The sequence below is a fragment of the Rhipicephalus sanguineus genome, chromosome 4, assembly GCF_013339695.2.
Source record: "Rhipicephalus sanguineus isolate Rsan-2018 chromosome 4, BIME_Rsan_1.4, whole genome shotgun sequence".
Taxonomy (NCBI): domain Eukaryota; kingdom Metazoa; phylum Arthropoda; class Arachnida; order Ixodida; family Ixodidae; genus Rhipicephalus; species Rhipicephalus sanguineus.
In genome coordinates this window covers 129,282,172-129,300,148 of record NC_051179.1, presented here as the reverse complement: position 1 = coordinate 129,300,148, position 17,977 = coordinate 129,282,172, and the positions used below count along the sequence as shown (strand labels likewise).

Sequence of the window (17,977 nt, the reverse complement as noted above, 5' to 3'; positions counted from 1 at the left end):
TGAATCACTGAATAACTGGGCGGTGCAAACTTATGATCGAAAACATCAGGCGTCAGCCATGTTTCTATGATGGCTCACGCGTGATCAAGTGGTTCAGGCTTATTAATCATGCTTCTAGCACTCACCGTAAGAAGTATTAGTTCATTGATTTTGCACCACGATGAGTAGTAGCTCCCTTTCTTGTTTGGTCGCCGGGTACACTCATCACTTTCCCTACACGTGCAGTTTCTAATCCAGCTTCTACGTGTTTTTTTTTAATGGTACCTTGTCACCATTTTTGTTGCTCCAAACATACGCTTGGTTACTGATATAGTACAGCTTGTCAAAAACTAAGGAAACCTTTTCGTTATTTTCTCGGTTTGCCTTCGCACTGTTCCAAAGTTTCCTTCGAATTTCACATACTCGTCTCGTAAGGTCCTTTCCGATAATAGGCCTGTGTCTCGATGTTCATATCCCCATTTTAGTATTGAGGATTTGTCTCTTGAGTCTAGCAGCTTTTGTTTGCTTGAGCTATACCAATGTATGCGCTTGACTGCTACTGGTTTTAATTCTAGGGTGTCTTCAATTGTTCTTTTGTTCAAAGCACGTTCAAGTGTCCAGGGGGTCTCTCCTTCCACCTCCGAAAAGCCATATATTATCAGTTTAGCTTGCCTGTTACGATTCTCTGGATCATCAATTTTTTCTTGCATAGATTTGATTACCACATTCATATTTGTTACTTGTTCCTGACAAGAATCCACCTTTTATTCTAGCCTTGCGAGCAAGTCTAGTTTCTTGCTGTTTTTAGGTAGGCGGCTTTCCATTATCTCTTTGGTATCCGCCACTATTTCTTTTAATTGTTGGCTGATTTCAGGGCCTGGATTCGTCTCAATGTATCCACTAAGTAATTCAATTCAATTCTTCATTTGCAGGCATAAAACAAAGAAATACCAAAACTGGTTGGACCCATAGCATTTGGCTGTGGGTCCAATAAGAGTATGGTCAATCCCAACAGCACATAGCCATGGGTACGGCAGCACAAATAAGAAAGGTCATTTGAACGAATACACTTTCCATATCGCTTTCTCACCTGTAGGATAAGCGGATTGTTAGGCGGCTGCATTCAAAAAGTGCTGCCGTGTCCACATTGCAAATTATGGAGGCAACCAAAAGAGCGCCCAGACATACACGGCTACATAGATAGCTAGTAAGATATGTAGATAGAAACGGCGAAAGTGCCTGAGGTTCGCTAAGAAATGTTTTGCACATCAAAGTCTGGATCAATAACATCGTCCCGTGCATCGCACCTTCTATGTCCGAGAAAAAACATGCAAGGGCTATCGACGGTCACCACTCAAGCAGAGATTAAGTGCACCAGCCATCTCCATCGTGCAACAGCGTGTAAAGGACACATAGATGGGGGAGGAGTTGCTCGGGGAGTAACTGGAAACTTTAATCAAACAGGCACTGTTGCGTGCTACCTCGAAAGAGAGCAGTAGACGGCTCGTACCTTTGTGCTAATTGTCCTTGCTGTGCTCTCACCACTTACTTTGCAGTGACGCAAATAACAGCACGAAAGTTGATTCTCTCACTGCAGCTGCCACATTCCTTACGTCAGCATTCTCTAGAGTGATGCCAGATCGGATCCTAAAGGAATGAGCTGCTAGCCTTACTTCATGTAACATTCTAAATGGTCGCTGTGGTACCTTCGCAGCGAAACTGACTTTTTTTTAATCTTACGGCAAATGCTGGAAACATACCTGAAGAAACAGCATATGGTTCTGTTTGTGTAGCAATTGTGGACAGAATTTTCATTCCATTTGCTTGTGATGCTTTCTGGCTGGTTGGTAGTGTCACTTGAACCGATTTATCTGTAACATGGTTCAATTCACATGCTGCCACTGGTGATGTTTCCGCAGCCTGTCCCAACTCACAAGCCAGAAGCACTGCTGCCTGATATCCTGGTCCTGCTGCAATCTCATCCTGAAATAAATCGGTTTGAGTTGTCATGAGTGATGATGTCAAAGATTATCGCCAAGAAAAGAAATGAAAGCCCTCTTACATGATCTCTTTCACTACAATGACATGGTCTTGGCGTGTGGACGATGGTTACATCTCCAGAGAGCAACTGTCCAAGAATATGAAATAGTGTTTGAATAGAACAGTTACTGACACATAGACACCAAAACAGGAACTTATGGCAATTATTAAAATAGATACTGTAGCGGGGTTGCAGCTATGACTATGGTGAGGCGTGCAAAGAAGAAGCAGACGATGTGTCAGTGTTCTGAAAGTAACAACCGCCATCTTGACTGCTAGACTGTCCTACACTGTAAATAAGTTATAAATATATTCGCAACAATACTTTACAGACATCAAAAAATCTAGTGAAACCCCTTATATCATTGTATAATCACCTGGCCTCGCATTTTTCCCACGCTCTACGCAGCTTTGTCTTTAGTAATTGCCATTAACGTTGCTCAAAAACATAAACCTATTATATACCTATTCATGAAGTTTCGTTTGGCACGCCTATTAGAATAATATCGGATACTGGAAGTTGCTTATCTGAGTGTACTTGATCGAAAATGAAAATAAACTTGAATACTGCTAATCAACCTCTGCAGTTCTGGAAATAATTGTAAGAATATATTCGTTTTTACGTATAGCCATTCCACACGATCCTTTTAAATACATAAGCACTTCTACGTCGACTCAACCAGAACACTGCCTGTCTCTTGTCACGTAAGATGATCACCACAATAGCGAAATATGAATGAAAGGAAATAAATAATTTTTCTCTCTGTGATAGCACAGCTTGTCGTGCCACCTGTATATATGGATGACGATTTGCACGGGAGTCATGTGTTGTCACATATCGGTATTGTGATGAATGAGACACACAGACAGCACCTGGGCCAGCTGTTCTGCTAGCTGCTGCTTCTTTTTCCTACTTCCCACTAGTTGCCCACGTGCCTGAACGCCTGTGTTGCTCTTTGTCATCACATCATTCTTCGTGATGCGGACGATGACTTGATTCTTGTATTGGTGAGCACTTTGAATCTTTGGTTACTTCAGTGAGCGAAAAGTCTGAATTAAATGAAGGAGGGCTGAACTTTACAAATGAATTGCCTCAGAATAATAGAATGCAATTTCTAGACGTTTCCTTAATGTTTCAGAAGAACCATGTATGCTAGCAGTATACATCTAGATCTTCAAAACTGCCGTGAAACTTCCCGTCTATTCTAAGGTTGTAAAAACTGGCATAGCCATGTCATGCCTTAAGTCTTCCCTCAACAAGTCGTTTGAGCACCAACTGAATGCCAGTTTTAATGCACAGGTTATGCGTATTTTAGAATAGGTAATCCTCGCGCTGCAGTGGCCAGTACCGCTGAACGTTTAAACAAGTCAGTTTTTTAACTCCGCGCGTGGATGTGAAAAAAAAGTGGGAAATACATTTCATAGATATTCATTCAAAAGAAAGATATTCAAAATAAAGTGGGAAATAGATACGGCGTTAAAGGGACACAAAAGGCAAATACTAAGTCGACGCTCCCATTGTTGAAACAGCATTCCAGAAACCTCGTAGTGCTTGTTTCGGGCCAAGGAAATTGTTCTTTTGAAAGAAAATCGCATTTTAGCGCTGCGCGCAGCATCAGCGCACTTCAACTCACTCACCTGAGAGTCCTTCTCATGTAACAGATGCCTTGCCTAGCGCTACCCGCCTTTACTGCCCGACAGCCGACGCTGCGGCTCCTACAGTGTACAGCACAATAGCGACCATCAACCGATCCAAGACGGAGCTTTGCTTGGCTAGCAGTAGCATCAGCGACCACTTAAGCTTGTCACGATGGACCTCGAGGCATGGCACTCAGCCACTTTGAGAACAGAATTCAATCTGCGGCACCCAATGGAAAGTCACGTCGGTTTTTTTGTTGTAGCTCCAGCGCCGTACACCAATCGGCTATCCACAACATGACACGGACGCGCATTTTGTCCAACTTTGCGCTCAAGCGACTTTTATGAGCGCCCAAAGCACATGCAGCAGTATGCGATTACGAAACTATCACTGAGACTGTCTCAGCGGAGCGGGAACCGGCGAAAATGGAACTTTTGGACCAACCATGCAATGACCTTTCATTCTGACATAAATTGTTCTTTGCCTTCTGTGTCCCTTTAATGTAATCTTTACAGCTGCAAGTAAGAGGTATTCACTGTGCTCCTCCCGCCAGGCGACACCAGCGAGTGCGCCGCCGTAGCAGTGGTCGTTAGCAATTGGGCATACGACAGTCTGATGTCTGGCAGCGCTGCACCTCACTACACTGTTTCTTAGTAAAAATAACAAATGAACACATGCTGCCGAGAGCTTTGGTTGTAATCCAATGATGAAGTCCATGCGTGCGACCAAGATTATGGCGACTGCCATGCTAGCGCACCTTGCGGATGACGTCACGTGAATACCTTCCTATAAGCTAGGCAAGATTTATGCTGCTTTGCAGAGAAAGAATGAGCGAGTAATAGAGAAAAAAGAGGATTGACATGTGTTTTGTAAAACACGCCAACAAATTCACTGACTGCCAGTGCACGTGTGGTGTCTAAGGTTCCCTTTAGCTGCGGCCGCTTCTATGTAGGACACACGGGTCACTGTGTTAAAGAGAGATTATAAGAACATGAGAGATAGCTAACCGGAGGCTCACCTTCTAATCTTCCTTTGCATTATCGAGAGTTCGTGTGCACACCAAAATTCGATGAATGCACAGTTTTGCACAGGCACAAGAATGAAGAAACACGTCTGATGATTGAGGAATGACCTATCAATAATATTGTAGCGCATGCCTGAACCAACCATCGAATAACTTGCATAAAGAGGAAATCAAATGCTTCAAGAGTTATGTTTCATGTAGAGTCCCATGCGTGCCGGATTGGCAGATTTGCCGATTGCCTGGGCATGTGCAGGTAATTTTCCTTCCTTCCTTCTTTTCCGACGCTGTGCACCTTTGCAGCAGTTAGTCGACGTTTGTGCTGTCTTGACTTCTTTCATGCGTCTGCGCTTGCACCCCTCGTCTTTCCGGTGATGATGGATGAGGTGCTTCACAGCATTCAAAATCTAGGATGTTACATAGATGATGGGATCGTGACATGGTCCAACATCGGTGATTGACAGCAAACACATGAACGGGTCTTGCAAATATTGAGAGAATGTAATGCTCAACATGGATAAATGCCAATTCTTTTAGAAGTCTCTGATACATTTGGGTCGCAAGGTCACTGAAGAAGGCACTTACCCTACAGGCGCAAAGAAAGAGGCAATCTTACAAGCCACTAAGCCCAATACATTTACGGAGGTTGAGCTGTATTTTGGGAATGTGGAATTTATTTAAAGTTTCTCAAAAACACCTCTACAGTAGCGGAGCCGCTCTATCGGCTACTGAGAAAAGATAAAATATGATCATGGGAAAGAGAATGCAGTGACATGTTTAAAGCTAAGAAACACTTGCCGACAAGCAGCAAGGTGCCGACATCCTATCACGTCAAGAAACCACTCACAATGCTTTCCGAAGCATCGTCCTATGGCGTAGGTGCTGGGATTTTTCAGGCTAATCATGTCATGACCTGTGAATCGTGTTCGTTTTACAATTATGTCCTCCAATGTCAATTTTGGTACATACCATGTTGAATAGTCGACCACAAATGCGCCTAGACGTTGGCTGCTCAATAGACAAAAACGGTCAAAGTGTCTTTTGTTTGCCAAGGAATGTTTCCGCATTGAAAGTACTTTCTGTACTTCTCAGCGAAATTCCGCATGACGTCACCTCCGCTCTTCGATGGCCGGATGGTCTAATGATATATATTTTTTTTTGTACACTGCCGTCCTTCATGAAAGGGAACTCGCGAGCGCGTGGCCTGCGCTCTACGGCGGCTGCCTACAGCGTTATCAACCGACAACTGAAGAAGAAATCTATTGCCAATTGGCAAACAAAATAACGAGTCATGGCAGTTCGTCAAGCGCTGCTGGGCATGCTGCTAGATTATGCTCCCGCTCCGGTCTCCCAACGGGCGATGCCGCCGAAAGCGGACATGCTTTCTTTAGCTGTCGGGTGATGGTGCTGTAGGGAGCCGCAGCATAGAGTCACTGTATATGCTACCTTTAGGTAGCAGAGTTGCGCATAGGTCCGGCTAGCAACCACAGCTATGCGGTGAAGTCGCTCTTCTTTTTTGCAGGCGACATGCCTACCGTGTCGCCGATTAACCTGTCTGGCGTGTCGAAGACCGGCGATAAACATTGGCTGTCGATGGCCAGTGTTAATTCAGTTCGCTGCAGCGGAGGCGTCGAGAAATAAAAAAATTGGCCCAAGCGGCAGCTTCTCCGCAATGCATGGTTGCTAGCGGCGTTGGAAGACAGATGCGCAACTCTGCTACCTAAAGGTAGCATATACAGTAACTCTACCGCAGCAAAGCGCAGGCCACGCGCTCTCGTGTTCCCTTTCATAAAGAACGACAGTGTACTATACGCGGCATAATACGCACCAACATTAGACATCTTACCTCACGTTTTGGCCTCTTCGAGAATGCTGCTTTCGGTTCCTGCGATTCGTTCCGTTCATAAACGAAGATCGACTGCACCACGCCAGGCCTTAGTAGAGCAGGTTTCGCCGGTGTTCCCATTACGCTTTAGCGATGAACGCTGATGGTAGCTGTTACAATGGTTTGTAGAAGAGAACAGTAGTTTTCAAAGGCTTGAAATTACTTCCTTTCACGCGGGCGTTCCACTAAGCAGCTCGTTTTTTCTCACGTGGGAAATTGTGAAACAGTATCGTCTCGGCAGCCGATGCTCCTTCCGCCGTAGACAGCGCAAACGGCCGGCATGTTGATAGACGAGGTTCTCCGTCCTGTGGCAGTTCTTCGAAACGTAAACCATAAACGCAGGGTGGGTACGTTTTTAATTCAGGATAATAAGGGCGACTGACGCGGAAAACCTGTATACGGTGACGGTGCGAGCGTCCAGGTTGCGTCTTCTCTACGGCGGCTCAGCGAAAAGAAACTACCCATTCGCGTTTCGTGGGCGCTGCCATCTTGACTTCAAAGAACAGTTTACCAAAAATGCATAGTAGTGACGCGTCCGACAAGAAGCGCGCGTGCCGGTTTTCGTTGACACCACCAGGTGCCGCAACTGCGCCTTTTTCTTGCAGACGGGCCGGACGGGCTGCCGTCTCTAAAGCCCCTCCATCGCGTCTACTGCCGGAAAACGCATGGAGGGGCTTTAGCCGTCTCCACCGCTTCGTTCTACGTTTTCCGTGTTTCTAGGCGCTTATGCATAAACTTGTTCGATTACAGCAGAAGAATGTATTTAGTATAGTACAGTGTAAAGAAAGTTAGTGAAAACCATATTAACACAATATCGGAAACGTCGTCTACTACCGCAAAGTGGCGGATTCATTGAAATTGCAGTTCGTGACATCGCCTGCTGCAGTATCTATTCGCAGTTATTTTTTAAAGCTCCTTAAGGCGGCACCCGTTCGTCCCTCGTAATCGTAGTCGTAGTGCGTAACCAGTCTTACGCTTTGACCTCCAAGGTGGTGCCGGTGGGAGATTTTTCCTGTGCGTTGTTGAACAATAAAAAAAAGCCGGCAGATCCCACGCATTGAGGGAATCGATGTAATGCGAAGCAGCCAGCAAAGAGCTGCATACATCGCCTTGTATGTCATTGAGGAAAATGCGTGTCATGGTTTTCATATTAACTCCTATTATTTATGTTCGTCACACAGTGACGTCGCGCAAGACCAATTCCGGGGTAGATCAAGCTAGCGAAACGGCCACCAGCGCGCCATGAGCGTGGCACGTAAGTCATGCTGTACATGACATGCGTGTCATGATTTTCATGATAACTCGTGTTACTTATGTTCGTCACACGGTCACGTCGTAAGAGACCAATATTGGTGTATATCAAGCTAGCGAAACGGCCGCCAGCGCACCATGAGCGTGGCACGTAAGTCATGCTGTACATGACATGCGTGTCATGATTTTCATGATAACTCGTGTTATTTATGTTCGTCACACGGTCACGTCGCAAGATACCAATTTTGGTGTATATCAATCTAGCGAAACGGCCGCCAGCGCCCCATGAGCGTGGCACGTAGGTCATGCTGTGCATGACATGCGTGTCATAATTTTCATGATAACTCGTGTTACTTATGTTCGTCACACGGTCACGTCGTAAGAGACCAATATTGGTGTATATCAAGCTAGCGAAACGGCCGCCAGCGCACCATGAGCGTGGCACGTAAGTCATGCTGTACATGACATGCGTGTCATGATTTTCATGATAACTCGTGTTATTTATGTTCGTCACACGGTCACGTCGGAAGATACCAATTTCGGTGCATATCAATCTAGCGAAACGGCCGCCAGCGCCCCATGAGCGTGGCACGTAAGTCATGCTGTACATGACAATCGTGTCATGATTTCATGATAACTCGTGTTATTTATTTTCGTCACACGGTCACGTCGCAAGATACCAATTTCGGTGCATATCAATCTAGCGAAACGGCCGCCAGCGCCCCATGAGCGTGGCACGTAACCCTAGCAAAAATTCCCAATAAAAAACCAATAGCCTATTGGGTTATTGACACCTATTGGTCTATTGGTTCTATAGGTCTATTGGAACTGTATTTGGCTATTGGTCTATTGGTTCTATATCAGCCTACTGGACCTATATTGGTGTATTGGTTCTCTATTAGCCAAATGGAATTATACTGGCCTATTGGTTCTGTATTTGCCTGCTGGCATTGTATTAGTTTTGTATTTGCCCACTTCTCAGCCCCATTAGAATTAGTCTTGCGCAAGTGTTTTATGGGTGTCTTGTCGTCCCACAATGTGGCAGCGCCCCTGCAATGATAATCACAATGGATGAATGAGGCATATGTTCAAATATATTCTCAAAATCAAAACTACAAGTGCTTCTTCTGGCCCTTGATGATGTCGGCAATCTTGCGGGCGACTATTTTGCCAAGGCAACTATGTCTTGTGTCAATTTCTTCTGGACTGCCTCATCCGCACTCGAGGAAGTGCCTGAAAGATTCTGTAAATAAACAGAGCCATGAAATCAGAAAACAGTAACACATGTTTAATTAAAGTTTACCTTGCAAGCAACGTATAGAAAGTAGGCGGCACAGTGAGAAACTATCTAGACCTTAATTCACTGCACATGTTCACAATGTTGCAGGAGCTGAACTATAGCAAAAAACTGAGTGAAATGTTACACACCCAACTGTGGCTTATTGCGTGGAAGAAAACAGTATATCGGCAAAATTTTGCGGCAAGAAAGGAAGGAAAAGAAAGGGGCAAAATTTTTTTTTTAAATTAAGCAGCACCTTATCCCGTTTACACGCTTGCGTCCTGTTTTTTGAGCTGTACCCAAGAATGAACTGCAAACTCGTCCTTAAATTACAGCAAACTCAATAATCACTTACTATCTGTGACGTGCTCTTTTTCACGATGGTGGTGCGACTATCATACCAGAGCATGCCACTAAATCTCAACTTAAAGATGGCATGAAATAAATTAAGCTAGGGTAGATTCACGATGAGGCAACGGTAATATGTAAGACAGTAGTAAAGGCAGCCTAGATTCCATATCGTTGCAAGCCCAACACAGCAGTCAGGCTGCAATGAGTTGGATATAACACACGTGCTGCATGTTACGTGCTTATGCAATTAAGCCAACAACATTATTAAAACCACTCCTGCGATAGTCCTAACTGGGCTGCAGTATGTAAAAATAAAAAATATGAAATAAAAAATCGCACCAGTGCAGTACATATGCTATGCACATTTTGTATAATGAATTATCATGTGGCCTTCTGTGGTTCTTGTGACATTATGTCGAACAAGTATGATAAGCCGATTGGTGCGCACTACAACACACAAACCGCATCGACTAGAGCGTTTTACTATGAGGCGATAAACGCGTTTTCGGCTTAGCACGCACGTTGTAAATACTTACAAAGGGCTTGCGAGACTCCAACTACACTCACGAGCAGGGCGCCTATCCTTTACCTCTAATCTATGCTACGTTTTTTTGTGCATACTGACAAACACAAAAACAAACTGCAATAATATATGCGCTCAATCATTCAACTTCTGAGAGCGTGTGGACTTGCAATCGAGGCGTCGCTGGTCTCGCTGTCATCAAATACCGGAGACAAAGGACGAGGGACTTGTTTTCCCGACCTTTCAGCTTCGTCCCAAGTTTGAATACAAAAAAAAAGGTGATATCAATAAATACTAAATAGGAGTAACTACCATGCCCACTCAACTCACCAAACAATTGGAGCACATGGGCCTTGTTGCTCGTCTTGCCATTATTCTTGGTGCCACTTTGTAGAGTCGAAATCGGTCGAAATCCAAGACATTTATGGCTCAGAACGTCTCCATCTGGTGCACGCTGAACACAGTCTTCACGTTATCGTCGCGGAAGCACACTAAAGCAAACATCGTGTAAGCAGGCTTACGTGAAGCATCGAGATCACACAAAGCGCGCGCTAGGGCGACAGACACAACGTTTCGGCTTAGCTTGGCCGCAGGCTGGGCTTGTCTTCGTATCGGCCGAGCGCGGATGGCGCGCCAAACGCACGGTCGGTCGCGTTTGCAGATCCACAATTCTTTCTCCTGTATCTTTACAGCACTACTTATATTGCTTAGCATAAATAGTTATAAACTTTACATATTATCCAAAGCTTATCTTAAAGCTTAACACATGGCTTAGCCTGCTTAACCAAGGAACGTGTAAAAAAAAAAAATGTTCACACATGCAGCGTCACCACGCCGCGCACCATGCCGCGCACCGTCTCACTTTTTTTTTTTTGTCACCTGGCTGGTTCTATGCCGGTTGTGATCTCATGGCGGTTTCTTTATTATTATTCTGTGGTGTCTGTGTTGTCGATTCCTTCGCAAGTTCTTCTTTAGCGTGTTTTACTATAGTGCCCGTTTACCGCACGGCATGTACGGAGACACCGTACCGCCGTGGTCGACACGCAGCCTTTTTATATAACTCTTTTAGTCGCGTGAGTTGCTAACTGCACACGGTGTCTCACGGTGTACGATTAAGCTAAATCGGGATCAGACTTATCAAAAGTGAATTGATCCCGTCTGCAGCTTGCGTATAATATAGCCAATCATGATCAAGAAATTTGATCGGGATCGGGTCCGACGCGCTCAATCAGTCATAAGATGTTATAAACAGCTACCAATAGGCGGTAGCTGTTTGAACAATAAAACTCCTGTTGGCCTTATACATCTTCTGTTAGTACATTAAGACACCAATAGGAGTACTTATTTGACCAATACAACTCCTATTGGCCCAATAAGTCACCGATAGGCAGTACCGATTTGACCAATACAACTCCTATTGGTCCAATAAGACACCAAAAGGCAGCCCCTATTTGACCAATACAACCTCTATTGGTCCAATAAGACACCAATAGGTGGTGGCTATTGGTGTCTATTGGTACCCATAGAAGTCTTATACAACCAATACAGCTCCAATAGATGTCCTATAGAACCAATAGCGATTTCCTATTGGACCAATAGGAAATCCTATTGGTATTTTTGCTAGGGAAGTCATGCTGTACATGACATGCGTGTCATGATTTTCATGATAACTCGTGTTATTTATGTTCTTCACACGGTCACGTCACAAGATGCCAATTTCGGTGCATATCAATCTAGCGAAACGGCCGCCAGCGCCCCATGAGCGTGGCACGTAAGTCATGCTGTAAATGACATGCGTGTCATGATTTTCATGATAACTTGTGTTTTTTATGTTCGTCACACGGTCACGTCGCAAGATACCAATTTTGGTGTATATTAAGCTAGCGAAACGGCCGCCAGCGCCCCATGAGCGTGGCACGTATTTCATGCTGTACATGACATGCGTGTCATGGTTTTCATGATAACTCGTGTTATTTATGTTCTTCACACGGTCACGTCGCAAGATACCAATTTCGGTGCATATCAATCTAGCGAAACGGCCGCCAGCGCCCCATGAGCGTGGCACGTAAGTCATGCTGTACATGACATGCGTGTCATGATTTTCATGATAACTCGTGTTATTTATATTCGTCACACGGTCACGTCGCAAGATACCAATTTTGGTGTATATAAAGCTAGCGAAACGGCCGCCAGCGCACCATGAGCGTGGCACGTAAGTCATGCTGTACATGACATGCGTGTCATGATTTTCATGTTAACTCGTGTTATTTATGTTCGTCACACAGTCACGTCACAAGATACCAATTTTGGTGTATATCAAGCTAGCGAAACGGCCGCCAGCGCACCATGAGCGTAGCATGTAAATCATGCTGTACATGACATTCGTGTCACGATTTTCATGTTATGACTTGTCATTTATGTTCGTCATACAGTCATGTTACACCATACCGATTTTGGTGCACATTCGATTAACCAAGCGACCAGGAGAGCACAAAGTCGTAGGCGGCTAGATAGATAGATAGATAGATAGATAGATACGGTCAAAGTCGCAGAAGTTCGCTAAGAAATGCTTCGCATTTAAAATTCGCAGCGGTAGCTAAAAGCCGACTTCTTCTGTCTCTCATTCCCATTAGCAGCCATTCTTTGCCTCCAAGGTAGTGCCTGGTGAGATTTCTCCTGTGCGTGATTAAACAATAAAAATTTTGTTCAAAACGCCGTTGATTGATTAAATAAACCAACGAAAGACGCCAGATGTTTTGTAAAAGCAAAACGGAAGAACGCCAGATGTTTCTAAAGCAAAACGAAAAGACGCCAGCTGCTTAACGAAAGACGCCATATGTTTTCTAAAGCAATGATTTTTTAAACAATGAAAATTCACAGCGTACATGTAAAATTAAAGTGAGCTGCAAGTCGTCATAACTCATCGAACCTTTAGTATAAACGCGCCCGATCTCACGTCGGTGATGATGTACCGGGCAGAATTCACGGAAGATTCACGGTTTACCGATGAACCTCCGCAGCTTCGACCACTCATCATCATTCACTCCGTGGATATGCTGCGATTTTTTTTAAATGCGAAGCATTTCTTAGCGAACTTCTGCGACTTTGACCGTATCTATCTATCTATCTATCTAGCCGCCTACGACTTTGTGCTTTCCTGGTCGCTTGGTTAATCGAATGTGCACCAAAATCGGTATGGTGTAACATGACTGTATGACGAACATAAATGACAAGTCATAACATGAAAATCGTGACACGAATGTCATGTACAGCATGATTTACATGCTACGCTCATGGTGCGCTGGCGGCCGTTTCGCTAGCTTGATATACACCAAAATTGGTATCTTGTGACGCGTCTGTGTGACGAACATAAATAACACGAGTTAACATGAAAATCATGACACGCATGTCATGTACAGCATGACTTACGTGCCACGCTCATGGTGCGCTGGCGGCCGTTTCGCTAGCTTTATATACACCAAAATTGGTATCTTGCGACGTGACCGTGTGACGAATATAAATAACACGAGTTATCATGAAAATCATGACACGCATGTCATGTACAGCATGACTTACGTGCCACGCTCATGGGGCGCTGGCGGCCGTTTCGCTAGATTGATATGCACCGAAATTGGTATCTTGCGACGTGACCGTGTGAAGAACATAAATAACACGAGTTATCATGAAAACCATGACACGCATGTCATGTACAGCATGAAATACGTGCCACGCTCATGGGGCGCTGGCGGCCGTTTCGCTAGCTTAATATACACCAAAATTGGTATCTTGCGACGTGACCGTGTGACGAACATAAAAACACAAGTTATCATGAAAATCATGACACGCATGTCATTTACAGCATGACTTACGTGCCACGCTCATGGGGCGCTGGCGGCCGTTTCGCTAGATTGATATGCACCGAAATTGGCATCTTGTGACGTGACCGTGTGAAGAACATAAATAACACGAGTTATCATGAAAATCATGACACGCATGTCATGTACAGCATGACTTACGTGCCACGCTCATGGGGCGCTGGCGGCCGTTTCGCTAGATTGATATGCACCGAAATTGGTATCTTGCGACGTGACCGTGTGACGAACATAAATAACACGAGTTATCATGAAAATCATGACACGATTGTCATGTACAGCATGACTTACGTGCCACGCTCATGGGGCGCTGGCGGCCGTTTCGCTAGATTGATATGCACCGAAATTGGTATCTTCCGACGTGACCGTGTGACGAACATAAATAACACGAGTTATCATGAAAATCATGACACGCATGTCATGTACAGCATGACTTACGTGCCACGCTCATGGGGCGCTGGCGGCCGTTTCGCTAGATTGATATACACCAAAATTGGTATCTTGCGACGTGACCGTGTGACGAACATAAGTAACACGAGTTATCATGAAAATCATGACACGCATGTCATGCACAGCATGACCTACGTGCCACGCTCATGGGGCGCTGGCGGCCGTTTCGCTAGATTGATATACACCAAAATTGGTATCTTGCGACGTGACCGTGTGACGAACATAAATAACACGAGTTATCATGAAAATCATGACACGCATGTCATGTACAGCATGACTTACGAGCCACGCTCATGGTGCGCTGGCGGCCGTTTCGCTAGCTTGATATACACCAATATTGGTCTCTTACGACGTGACCGTGTGACGAACATAAGTAACACGAGTTATCATGGAAATCATGACACGCATGTCATGTACAGCATGACTTACGTGCCACGCTCATGGCGCGCTGGTGGCCGTTTCGCTAGCTTGATCTACCCCGGAATTGGTCTTGCGCGACGTCACTGTGTGACGAACATAAATAATAGGAGTTAATATGAAAACCATGACACGCATTTTCCTCAATGACATACAAGTCGATGTATGCAGCTCTTTGCTGGCTGCTTCGCATTACATTGATTCCCACAATGCGTGGGATCTGCCGGCTTTTTTGCAAACCCGGCATATCTGTGCCCTTTTTGCCTCTATGGCACAATATCTAGCACAGCATTTCAACCGCGTGCTTATCACAAACGACACAAAAGTGCGCAGCAACGTCTGTGCGGCTCTGCTATGCCAGAGCGAACACGAGGTCCCGGTCACCATTCCCGATTTTGATGAAATTTACTGTAGGTCTAGGCATTACACCCAAAACAATGGTTTCACAGTTAGTTTTGCGAAAAAAAATTTTGTTCGCCTGAAAAAAAAATATACAAATTTCGGCCGCAAAAAACACTTGTCCGCCAATTTTGCGATTTCGGAATTTTGAGCGCACCTACGGAAAAAACGGTGCACTTCTTCGTTGCAATATTTATTCCCCTTAAAGAACACGTGAAATACAATCTTATGAGTCTTTTATTTCTCTTGCTTGTCGAAGCACTTTTAAAGAAAAAAATCACAAACATGGCAAATCGCACAAAATACCTGTACTTCTGGAATTTATTGCTGCAAGCAAGTTAAAGTGAGGATAATAAAACTTGGTACATATTAACTTTACTACTTTCGCTCTCTTTTAAAATAATTTTCGTGGTTTTATCGCGTTTTGTTTCACTCGATAAGTGGGCTGAAACGTAAGTGATTTACCAAAAACGCCGAACTTTGAAAATGATTTTCTCAAAAAGGTCATTTTTAATTTTTTTTTTGAAATCCCTCTGATTGAAGTCAAGGACGTCGTCTACAATTCTGCAGAAAAAAACGTTGCATTATTTTGGTTGCTAACAAGTTATAAATGCGTCGAATGTGACCACGCCAGCCTAGCGGCCGCGTTGTTTGTTGTGTGCTGAAACTCGGAGATAGGTTGCTAAAAGTACTTGTACATGACATAATCACAAATCAGCAGCTCCACGCCAACAAATGCGCAGCCAGGTGTCATGGTTCAGTAAGCTTTGTCTTGCGATCAGCCGCTTGAGAAGCCCGCAGCAGCGGCCGCTCGATGCTGCGGGCACTCACATTACATGAGTACCACTTCGACTGCGGATGAGCCCCGCTCGCGCGTCAAACTACGCTCAGAGGACAAACGAGAGAAGGAATGCATCACTGTGAACGTTGAAGGCCGTTAAGTGCCAACAAATGTCATAATATGAAACGAAAAACTCTGCCGGCAATGAGTTGAAGAGTATACTCTTCAACTCATTCCCACCGGTCCTTTGTTCTTTGACCGAAGAGCACTGCCGCCGCCTGCCTCACTTTCATACCCACCAAACAAGAAAAGAAGCCCTGTTCATCCCTCCCTCGAGCGCTCAAGAAGGAACCCGGAACCGTATAGATTCCGAAAAGTAGGGACAAATGTTCACTCAAAGTTCCAAAGATATAAGAGGGCGTCGGCGGCGCTTCGAAAAGAGTGTTTTTTGTTTTCTTCGGGGCTTGCATTTTCTACAGGCAAATGGTGTCGCCAGCGGGGTGGCCGCGCATTTTTTTTTTTTGTTAACTTTGTTGACAGCGGACGGACAAGGTGCATTGGAGCGGCGAGAAGAAAGGCGACCTCGTACGCGGCTCGTTCGTCAACTATGAGCAAGCCTTGGAGCAACTGCAGTGCGTCAACAGCCATGCCGCAGTGCCGCGCGCACGCAGGGACCCCAAGCAAGCACGAATGCTATGCGAAAATCCATACGTTGCGAAGATGGGAGGAGTAAGACGACGTGGCAGAAGGAGTAAATGTTTTCAAGGACGCGTGACAAGAAAAAAGGGCTTTGGAAAGTGCGAGAGTTATATTGGGGTACCACGTTTTCTTTCTCTTTTCTTCAGACAACTCTCGCCCTCTCTCTTTTTACCACTTCTTTTTTGTATGTTGTACATCGGACGGAAGTGGTTTACGAAACAAATTCACTGATTGCCGTACGAGTCTGGTGTATAAGGTCCCTTTCAGCTGCGGCCGCTTCTACGTAGGACAAACGGGCCGATGCATTAACCAGAGATTGTTGGAACATAAGAGATCGCTAACAGGAGGCTCACCTTCTAATCTATCTTTACATTGTCGAGATTGTAAGTGCACGCCAAAATTCGATGAATGCGCAGTGTTGTACCGTCATAGAAATGAAGAAACGCGCCTGATGATTGAAGCATGGCATATCGAGAGTAGTGGTAGCGCATGCGTGAGAAAAACCGTCGATTAACTTGCACAAAGATGAAATCAAATGCCTTAACAGTTATCTTCCACGTAGACCGCCACGCGTGACGGACTGATAGGTTCGCCTGTTGCATGGGCATGCGCAGATAAGTTTTCGTGCCTTCTTTCTTTTCAGCCATTGTGAGTCTCTTCAGTTGTTAGTCGGCGTTTGTGGTGTCCCGACTTCTTTCTTGTGTCCGTGTTTGCACGCCCTGCCTTTTTAGAATGAATACTTACCAACTAGCTCAGCCCTCTGTTATTCTAACAATTTATATATATATATGTCACAGTGAAAGGTCAATGTGTGAGCACGTCTAAAACGTCAATATTATCAACAGCAGCGATCTACTAATCGAGAAATTATGGTAAATGTAGGAAAGGATGTGCGCCACGAGTGGCACATTTTGGAAATGATCCCGATGACGTGAAGACTCCCAAGTACAATCAACCACTAGTAATCAAACTAGCTGCGATAAAAGAAGACCCTTCTGTGCATCACAAGACTTAATAAAATGCCGCTTGTTCGCTTGTTTGACTAATAGAAAAAAAAGAACCCCTTGGTGTTACCATGGGAAACGGTGCGAGTGGTTCAAAAGTTCTGTTTTCGCAGTTTTCGCCGAGCTTCTCGTCACAGTGGTAGTTTCGGTATCGCGTACTGCTACATGCGCTTGGATCTCCCTGTTTTTGCACTGTTGATAATCCTGCTGGCCAAGCTAAGCTTCGTTACAGTGTACTATACAATTTCGGAGTGGCCCCTGGCTGCGTCTTGGCAAGGTTGATAGCCGCTGTTGCGCAAGAAACCGTAACGTCAGCGGAAAAGGCGGGCAACGTTGGGCACGGCAACTGCTACGTCAGAAGGCCCGTTCAGGCGGGCGATGTAAAGT

General features: G+C 45.0%; 2 protein-coding genes and 1 long non-coding RNA gene across 10 annotated transcripts in view; 1 reads left to right on the top strand and 2 right to left on the bottom strand.

Moving 5' to 3' along the window:
* LOC119390670 (gastrula zinc finger protein XlCGF8.2DB) overlaps window positions 1-17,977 on the bottom strand; it is an 807,836-nt gene that overhangs the window by 328,196 nt on the left and 461,663 nt on the right.
* LOC125758208 (uncharacterized) overlaps window positions 1-17,977 on the top strand; it is a 400,853-nt gene that overhangs the window by 36,409 nt on the left and 346,467 nt on the right. The window lies entirely within an intron of this gene.
* Window positions 1-17,977, bottom strand: part of LOC119390683 (gastrula zinc finger protein XlCGF57.1) — a 250,221-nt gene that overhangs the window by 38,916 nt on the left and 193,328 nt on the right. Inside the window, exons 1-4 of one of the 8 annotated variants that reach the window (XM_049415110.1) lie at window positions 6,526-7,068; window positions 2,042-2,107; window positions 1,914-1,962; window positions 1,740-1,850 (exon numbers count right to left, since the gene is read on the bottom strand). The exons of 4 other annotated variants lie outside the window; for them this stretch is intronic. In XM_049415110.1, coding sequence (XP_049271067.1) covers window positions 1,740-1,850; window positions 1,914-1,962; window positions 2,042-2,107; window positions 6,526-6,645 — 346 coding nt within the window. In that variant the 5' untranslated portion in view covers window positions 6,646-7,068. Of the gene's footprint in view, window positions 1-1,739; window positions 1,963-2,041; window positions 2,108-6,525; window positions 7,069-17,977 lie in introns of those variants that run through there. 3 more of the 8 variants (XM_049415107.1, XM_049415114.1, XM_049415112.1) reach the window with 3 other exon arrangements.